General features: G+C 50.5%; 2 protein-coding genes across 2 annotated transcripts; both read left to right on the top strand.

Moving 5' to 3' along the window:
* Nucleotides 1-3,002: 3,002 nt before the first annotated feature.
* On the top strand, nucleotides 3,003-3,620 carry AYO21_10792 (hypothetical protein; the record flags this gene model as incomplete). The annotated part of the gene is made up of 1 exon (XM_022660700.1): nucleotides 3,003-3,620. One exon carries the CDS (start codon nucleotides 3,003-3,005, stop codon nucleotides 3,618-3,620), a length of 618 nt encoding a protein of 205 aa, XP_022507012.1.
* A 2,151-nt stretch (nucleotides 3,621-5,771) lies between these two features.
* AYO21_10791 (hypothetical protein) lies at nucleotides 5,772-8,117 on the top strand (the record flags this gene model as incomplete). The annotated part of the gene is made up of 2 exons (XM_022660699.1): nucleotides 5,772-6,233; nucleotides 6,285-8,117. The coding sequence occupies 2 exons, from the start codon at nucleotides 5,772-5,774 to the stop codon at nucleotides 8,115-8,117; spliced, it is 2,295 nt and encodes a 764-aa protein (XP_022507011.1).
* Nucleotides 8,118-9,779: the final 1,662 nt, after the last annotated feature.

Below are 9,779 nucleotides of genomic sequence, written 5' to 3'. Positions count from 1 at the left end.
GTGCTAATGACGGGAGAAAGGTACGACAACAATCCGATTCTGCATGTGGCATGTGGAATTTCTGGAAGATATTATGACTAAGACGTCAGGATGGCGAAAAAGCTGTTATCTCAGATAAATCAGACCCTTACCTCAGATGGCCTGGCGGCCATTACCGTTACACGCTAACTTTTTACGGAGTTAGAAACCTTCGTAGAAGGGTCTGAGCACCAATACGTATAAATAGGCGATCATCGCGTTCGCTACATTTTCGGGGGTTCTTTAATAACGATAACTAACTAGCGTATTACACGTATATATAATATCTTTAATACTCTCTCGACTATAAAACGTACTTTTCCGTTTTCGAAAATACTAGAAACCTATTAAGATATCTTTATATTCTTAATCTAATATAATATCCTTTAAAGCTGAAAGATTAGTAGAATAATATATGAAGCTAGTAGCTATATAACTAATAGTAAATACTTGTAGATCATTAACACCGGAATCGATATCTAAGAGCTTAGTCCGACTAGAGTAGTATAGAGACGCCTATATTAAGTTTTCTGTCATGAACGACCATGACAACGAAGTGCCAAGACGCACTAGTTAACCTAGTAATAAAGAGGGTAAATCTGAGGAGAGAGGAAGAAGGAAGAACATCCCCTCTCTCTCTCCTTATATCGTACGCTCCTCTATAAGGGATACCTATTATCTTACCCTTTCTCCTTTTTCCTTCCTCTTTCGTACATACCATTCTTCCCTTACGCACGTTCTCCTTACACCTTGTCTCTCTTCCTTACCTTCCCTTACGTATAGTCTTGGCGCTAGTTCGCCAGAACCGAGTATTAGAGCTGCTTCCTGTATGGCCTAACGGGGTTAGGCTTCCTCAGTCACAGTCCTTAAATTACATAAGCTGGGTCGAGAGTACGTAAGGTATGAATAGTCGTATAACTTTAGAATAGTATAGTAAAGTAGATGTTATAAGTTAGCTACGAGAGAGTGTAACTATGAAAGGGTAATAAGCGTAGCTATATACTTATAAGGCGCGCCCCGAATAGGTAATTAGGAATGATATGTTAGTATGTTAATATGGAGTATACTAATATATCGCTATATCGCTAGCTTCCTCTTTTAGTAGTCACGTGCAGTACGTGACTTAGCCTTATCTCCGTTAGGCTGCCACGCCCCGGTAGACCTGCCCTTAGACGCCCCGCGCTCCGGGTCATATGTAGGCCGTTTCTAATACCGAGCCTTCTCCTGGGTTCAACCCATCACATTACGGGCCTTTTATTAGAGACCGTGGAGGAGGTACATCGTTATCTAGGAAACCTAATGCATTTAGTAAGGCTGCCGTCGAGCCCGGATGACGTAGCTGAAGAAGAGACATCTAGGTAGGGCTTTTCAAGATGATCAAGGGTGCGCATTTCCAGACCGCAGTCACATCATTCCATATTCCATCTACATCGTGACAATGTTAAGCATCGACATTGTTTAAGTTCTGCTGCCTACGTCTTATGCCTGATAGTTGGCTAGAAGAGTGTCCTATTTAATAAGCTAATATGTATACCCGGCTAGGTTTCTCGCTCTGCTTGTCATCGCTAAACCCCAGTGGCTCTAACAATCGGCCACGGCGTTGCGCTTTGTAGGTCTTTGTTATCAGTCAAACCTCCTTTTCTTCCTGGTCGCCGTCTCTTCCTTCTGGATGATCGATTTATAATCTTGGTAAGCCAGCCCTTGGCCTTTGCACTCAGTGTGAATTGGGGATGAGTGAACTTATCGTTGGCGACAATGATAGCGCCGAATCCTTGGAGACTCGGTTGCCGACTTTGAGGCTGCTTCTGAGAGAAGGTCCTCGCACCCTGAGGATCGCCGGCACTGATTTCAGCAGCATCAGAGAAGTGGACCATTATTTTGCAGTCCCCAATATCGACCGGGCAGCCACAAGCTCCAGGCTTCAAAGCAGTGCTAGAGACCGGGAGGGTACCGTGCACGCCCTTCAACGTTGTGCTTAAGAGATTTGTACATGGAGCGTCATGTCTAACGTTGTCCGGATCTCGATGGCGTGTTAGAGGGTCTGTGAGTTCTAGTTTCATGGCGGAAAATCACTTGACGCCAGGATATGTCTCCCACAGCCTTGCGAACACTGAGCTATGATGATCTGCTATTTCTGTTCGGGTTCTTCTTGTCAGTAAAGTCATCAAGTACAATAGGTTCACGTAATGTACCGATATACCCTCGAGGCCACAGGTTTCCAGCACCAGTATCGCCTGGACAGTGATCAGGATACCTCGCTTCTTCTGTTGCGCTCACAAGATGCTCAAAGTCACTAAACGCCTTGCGTTCGTGTGGTGCTCTGCCTACACAGGTCGACAGCTATCTACCAGCCTTCCAGGATGGGTTTGACTCGAACCTCTTTAGAGCGCCCGTGCCGTAGTCTCAAACCTGACAGAACAACGGGGTCATAGCTATTCTCTACTTGCAGTGAGGCTATGACCAATTTTGCGGGGCTATGATGAGCTCCATACGGAACTTCTGCGAGTAAATTGCAGTATCTTAGATAAGTTCGGCGTGTTCTGGCGTTCTCGGAGACCTCAATCTGGAGAATAGCTGTGAGATATCTGTTCTTTGAACCATCATGGTGTCAACAGGACCAACGATGACGCTCACCAAGGTTTCAGGCTCTCACTTGGCAGTCGTGGAAATACTAGTGTTCGCGTTAGAGCAGAAGGTGAGCCGAGGGTAAGTGAGCACGTGAGCCAGTCCACGATATCTCCGCGTCACCGCAATCCTATTTTGGAAACCACATCACTCTGTCTCGCTAGTTGGTTGTCCAACCACGCTGCCATCTGAATCTCAACCCTACAGCCATCGCAGCGTCAATTCTCAAAACAGTTTTCATCGGAATCTAATTCCTCTACGAATTCCGATCGTCCCAGTTGGAAGGTCCGGCGATGAATAGCGCGAAGTCCCACTTCGGCCACCATTGCCATTGTCACCAACGGTGACGGGGGGCAAATATGGCAGACACCAGTGAAAATGCTCCTCAGAAAGAATCTACCCTTGACAAAGTTGGCGGTGAAGCTTTGCAATCGCCCAATCCGCCACGACAATTCACAGTCTATGATGTGGTGGCTGGAAGAGCGGGCTTGAATGGATTTTTGACCCACGACCAGAGGCGGTCCGAACATGTTTTACCCCTTGCACCAGAGGAAGTCCTCCTGCGCAGGTCGACCATCCCGGAGCATGTGATCCACGACTCGTATGACGCTGCAGGCGAACTTTCTAGCCACGAAAAGCTACCCGAGTCTGAAATGCTCAAAGCCGTGCATGCGTACGCTTCGGACTTCTACAGTTGCGCCGTACAAGGACAAGGGACATTTGATTTTCGAACTTTCGACGAGACGGCTCTGATTGCCTTTGGAATTCTACTTGAGGAAGCCGTCAAGGAGACCCTAGGACAGGATGGGGATATGGTGTTCGTGGAGCCTGACGGACTAGAGCACGGACTCGACGAAACGAAACTGATCAAACATCAAGTCAAGGGTCGAGTTAAGCCAGCCAAAGCACCCAGGATAGACTCCTCGGATGCAAGTCCGGTTGAGGAAGAGTCACCAGCCAAAAAGCCGCGCCATTGAAAATGAACCGTGGAAAGAAATTGGGCTTCCTGGGTTGAAAAATGATCATGTGTCTGCGCAGGAACAACCAAATCTACCACGGATCACCTTTTCGAATCCCGGTTCCGAAGGTTGATTGCGGGATGGCCTAGATCGACGATAAAGCTTGCAGGAGGGAAGCTTTGCTGCGTCTAGTTGTGGCCAGCTCAAAAACGGGCTTAGCTGAGACAGACTTGCATACTGGAACAAACGTGCTTGGATGGAAAAGGATAGGATGCCAGGGCGGTGGTCTCAAGGCCGTCAATCAGATGGTGGAAGGTGTCACGGCAGGAATCTCCCTTACAGGCAGTTTTTCAATCAGGACTTCTCATGCTCGGCATATGTGCTCAGAACAGGTGGATGATACCCCAGGTCTAGTTACGCTGCTGCAGGGTTTGACGGTGGTTTCTGGATAAGTTAACTCCGTAGGTGGTTAGGCTGTGTGTGTGACACCAACTTATTGGATCATTTTCGGAGCAGTGCGGTAGCTCACGTTGTGGTGGGACAAAACTGAGTTTGCCGGACGTGTGGGCTTCGCAGAGGCAGCTATTAGGTAGGTATAGGCATGGTGGGCTCACGACTCGTAGGCGTCTCCGGGCCCTAACCCGTTGTTAGGTAACCAGTCACCATTCAGTGGTCAGTTGGTCCCCGGTTGCTAGTGCTTGAGTTTTTCTCTGCTGCCTGCCTATGGAACACCCAACTCCACCGGCTCGCCTACTCGTGCACTCGAGAGTTGTTAGGTTCTCGGGCCCCTCCCCACGAAGGAGATGGAAAAAGCTTGACAGGGAGAGTAGAGCCCAACTGGCCCCCCAAAGCATGGCCCAAACACTCTGCCTCGTATGGGTACCACAAGTCGCAGCTTTCTCAACCATTATGATTCCCACCATTCTGTTATTTACCACCTATATATCTACGCGGACAAGTTCTCAGAAACCACTGTGCTGCTGACACCTCGTCTCGTCACACACAGCCACCTTCCCCCTCTTACGGTCCTGTAACTTGGACGGAAAATGAGCCAGGTTGAAGTGGGCCATCGTCAGTGCGCTGCCACCACTGCGAGTATCTGATGACGACGACGGTTAGGGGACGACGAACAGAAGTTGACCTGGCTTGCCTGGAGATCACTAAATAGCAAATCTGCAGTCTGACATGCAAGTGTCCCTCGTTGGAGCAACCCACCACCACCAAGAAACGATACGAACTGCATGCCAATGAGGCTCATCCTGCGCCACTACCCTCTTAAGCACCTCCCCCGTTCAAGCTGTTCTAGGTCGAATTAGATAAGTCCAGCAGTCCAGCCCCCGGTCGACCCTCTCCAAGTCCACCAGTGCATCCACCCATTCTCGCCATCCCACTTGTGACCAAGTGACCAGTGACCTCTTCCTGGCTCCCCCGAGCCCTGTCCGTCCCCCCCTTCTCCAGCGGCTTCCCACTCCCTCCTGCGCGACTCAATAATATTGCCTCCCGGCATTTCCCTCTCGATCAGACCACAGAATTCTCGACCTGCCAAGCACCGAAGCTTGAATTCGCAGACAAGCATCAATCCGACTGCTCCATCTCCCATCAACGTGGTACACTACCACCGTTGACCGAAGCTTAGCCATTTACCTACGTCCTCGACCTCCCCAGAAGAAGGGCCTGCGCATGGTCGAAAAAACACACTGCACACTCGCGACACTCGTTCCCTCCCTCTGTCGACCGATCCTGCGAAGCACGGCGCGAGCCCTGTGATTGTCCCCTTACAAAGCCCCGGAATTTCCCCTCGCCTGCGCCCAGGCCAGACGCGACCTCGTCGAACAACAGTTGCTAGAGATACACCTGCCGCAGCCCTTCGCCATGCGTCGCTGAATCGGACAACACCTGATCTCGCTGACGCCTTTCGATCGGTGCTGCGGTCCTCCGACTCCTTGCGCAGGCACTGGGCCTTACTTGATGACGAAGCTGACTGTCGCGCCCCCCGCCACGACGCTCATTAGTAAATGCACATATTGAACCACACTTCTGGTTTTAAGACGTTCTCGAAAGCCTGCCCCTCGTCCTCAAGACCAAATCCACCTCGTGTCGAAAGTTTAGCCAACAATGCTCCGGTGGTTGTCGCCGTTATAGCAGTGAATGGCTCTGGTCCTAACGGCAATGCCTCTCGAGTCACTGCTCACGAACCCAAACCCGCCAGTGCCTCGGCCCCGGTCCATACTCTCCTTCTTGTCCAATCCTCTGGGGAAACATGCTCGAAATATGTTTGATATGACCATTGAGCCCGAGGATCCCTTCCGAGTCTATTTTCCGGGTCAAATCGTCAAGGGCAATGTGGTCCTCACGGTCTTCAAGGGATTCGATATTACACATCTGGTTGTGGCTCTGCATGGCTACGCAAAAGTTTATAAACACCAAATACCCCCTGGCGAAGGTCTTCCAGCCCCCGAGGGTCTGATAAACGGCCAGGGTTCAAGAGGAGTGCAATATCAAGGCAACGGTCTGGTGTCGTTATTCCAGCATGAGCAGGTCCTGTGTGGCAGTGGCTTTCTCAAGAAACAGGTCTACAAGTTTGCATTCGAGGTTCCTTTCCCTTCAAAAGGCCTCCCCAGCACAATTGATGTATGTGGATTGCTTCGCACTTCCCCTGCCGTCACACTAACGCTGAAACAGTTTGAACGTGGATCAGTATCCTATTTAGTGACTGCCACTCTTACACGTCCAACAACGATAAGTCCTATGACCAGTCGAAGCACTAAAATCAAGTTCCAAGACCTGGTTGATATCGAGCACATGTATACACCAAAATCACGGGTAATCACGTTAGAGCCTGTCTCCAAGCGCGGCAAAGTTAAAGTCGTCAAACCGGCGTCGTCTGTCACGACACAGACGACATCCAGCCCTGGGGCTGGTCGCTTGAGCCGGAATAACACGCAGAACAGCACGACCAGCCGGAGCACTCATTCCATCAGCAACCCTCCGCTAAGCCCCGCGCCAAGCGAAGAAACGATGCAGACAAATGCCACGCCAGCAAGCAGCCCAAGTTTTCACATTGCGGACGACGTATCGCCTCCGCAAAATCCAAGCCCGCAGAACAGCGATGCGCGAAGTAACACAACTTCATCTTCTACTAATACTATTACCGCCACCGCCGAGTTACCCCGGCATGGAGCGTTACCGGGCGACACCATCCCGATCCGAATATCTATAACACACACCAAGGCAGATGTGCGGGGGATGGTAATTGCGACGTTATACCGCCAGTGCAGAATTGACATGCATCCTCCGCTTCCACTTCCGAACAGGCCTGGCAAAGACAAGAAGATGGAGTATGAAGACGTGTACCCGAAGTCCCGGACAGGTCTCGGAGGATTGTACTTTTCAGCTGCCTCGCCCAACAGTGTTTTCCGAAAGGATCTCGCTCAAACGTCCACCATGATGATAGTCAACCCGACAACGATGACGGCGGACATTACGACATCTATCAAAGTTCCCGACAATTCGTTCCCAACCATCGCAAATGTTCCCGGCGACATGATATCCTTTACATACCATGTCGAAGTGGTGGTTGATCTGTTTGGCAAGCTCGGCGAGACTCGCTTGTGGCCGAGACTCACGTCCAGCGAACCGACATTTTCTCAGAGTTCTGGTACCAACAACCAAATCACGTCAGAATGGTCTCTCCATATCCTAGACACAGCTCCGCTGCGCCGAACCAAGAGTGTTGTCGCATTTGAGATGTCGCTTGTGGTTGGAACCCACGACAGCAGTAGGATGAAAAGACAAAACAAAGCAGCGGAGCAGCTGCATACGGAAGATACGCAGCAAGAGCCGGACCAGGGTTGGCAGGACTGGCAATACTACCACGAAGCTTATGACGGACAGTATTATGATGAAGCGGGATATCCTTATTACGATGGAAACGGTTACGACTATGGTTATGATCAGAACTATCAGCCAGTATACCCTACCTCGGCACCCGAGACTATACCGCCTCCTGCGCCTGTCGTGGAAGAAACGGTCGACGAGAAGACACGGCTACGCAGGCAAGAAGAGCTCCTGCTTCCAAGTGAACCTCCGCAGGAAGGAGAAAGCTCCGATCATCCTATGCCATATACACCAACCGCCCCGAATTTATCGTCTGAACCTCTCCCACAGGCGCTTGAGAATCAGACTGACGGGAGTATGACGCCCTCGACACTGCATGCTGCTAGTTCAGTCGCTTCGGCAAGATCTAAAGATACCATCCGACCGTACTCAACATCTCCACCTCCGCGTCCCACTTCTACTAGCAGTGGGGGTCACACCGATGACAAGCAGGAGCTGGAACGACGTCGACTTCTAGCACAAACAAGTGGGCCACCGTTAGAGCATGGGGCGCAGCTGCGAGGTGACGCCCACGTCACTTCACTGGCACCGACGGCACCCTTGATGGACGACGAATACAGTGTACAGATACTGCATCATGACCATGGAGGCCCCGATCTACCACAGTACGAGCGCTGACCTGAGGTTTTTCTTTTCTTTGCATACGTTTTTGGATGCTTCTTTTTGATCAAAGCGATGGCGTTGGAGGATGACTTGGAAGAGAGTCGACTCTCAGCGGACACGACACGTGGAAAAGTGTACCTTGTCACCTCATGTCGAGCATTTGAAAGGAATTATCTGCACGGGAGATAGCCATATGGGGGGTATTTTGTTTTGGTTGTTTTGGCTAAACAGTAGCCCGTCATGCCTGTAATTGGCTATTGCCCGGATGGGCTTGATGCCAATAGAAATGATCGACAGCTCGATCAATGAACAAACTTAACCTATCATTCACAATTTTTTTTGGGTCAAGGGAAGATGCGATGGTCATCACATCGAACAGAATGTCCTCTAAAGTACATTTGTGCGCACTTCCATGTCTCCAGGTCCACGTCACGTGCTTGGGAGTCTGGCCTTGATCATCTCATCAGATTACAGAGCCAAGGCCCCCAGTATTCAAGGTGATCCTGATCCCATTTGAATCCTTCGAAACTACCTGCCTATACCTGCCTATACCTGCCTATACCTGCCTTGACCACCCGCCCGGTGTGGAAATGGAAGTTTTGCGGGTGTTGGGGAGGGCGAAGTAAGCAGTCTGCAGGGCGTTGCCGGTCTCTCTCCTTTTCCCGGACGAATCCACGAGTACGAGTGATCTCGGCCCCCAAGGAAAAGAAAAGTCTTGTGGAGTTCTTTGTTTTGTATATTTGGATTTAGGCATCTGACCCAAAGTCCGGAGATTAATGCAGCGACTCACCCGTCGAGGATCCGTACCATAATCTCTGTATAGAATTGATATTACAACAGGAACTTCTTCTGTCCGCTGGCGACTGTTCTCTTCGTGAAGATGCAAGGAGACGAAAGGGTCAGGACATTGGGGCAGTGCACTGGCAGTGCTCTTCGTCTCCCACTAATTCAAGTCCAAGGCTGTAGTCTCCGGATTGAAAAGGAAGGTATGACGAAAAGTCACGTGTGTCTGCTCAAATCACCCCTACGTTGGAAATTGAAGAGCGCAGTTTGACCTTCTCTGCTCCTCTAAAGCAACCGGTAAGTTGACTACTGATGCCAGACGACGCTACTGCACATTATGAAATCATGAATGCTACAAGTTACTATTCGTCTACTAGCTGACCTGTTTCCCTTCTCGTTCACTTGCGTGGTTATTAAGCAGCTGAGGGCCCGCTGGTGCCGCTATTCCAGTTCAGCACGACCCAGAGTGCCATGCTTCATTCGGTTCGAGCACGTTGCAACCCCATCAAAGCCGCCTCGATTGACACGATGGCGGCACCAGCGTCGACTTCCAAGCTGCCATGACAAGTACCGAGAATGACTACCAACAAGAGTGAACGCCGTATTGCCCAAGCTCATCCCCTTATCAGAGGCCGTTGCTTGGCATACGTCTAAGCGTTTGCTTGGTCAATCCTTCCAGGAGCTTTTTTTCTGGTGATCGACGGCAAGAGATAGAGGATCTTGGCGGTCCCGGCCATAGTCCACCAGGGAGTCTGCTTGCATCACTCGATTGAAACGGGCAGGATGATGTTTGTATGTCCCAAGAGAACCAATGTGCGTGCGTTACCCCGGCCGCCTCTCCTGACGTTCAGTGCACGGTTGAACACCAGGCGTTGCGCTCGACACTGATTGGTT

Source organism: Fonsecaea monophora (genome assembly GCF_001642475.1).
Source record: "Fonsecaea monophora strain CBS 269.37 chromosome Unknown Scaff131, whole genome shotgun sequence".
Lineage (NCBI taxonomy): Eukaryota > Fungi > Ascomycota > Eurotiomycetes > Chaetothyriales > Herpotrichiellaceae > Fonsecaea > Fonsecaea monophora.
This window is presented reverse-complemented; position numbering and strand designations above follow the sequence as displayed.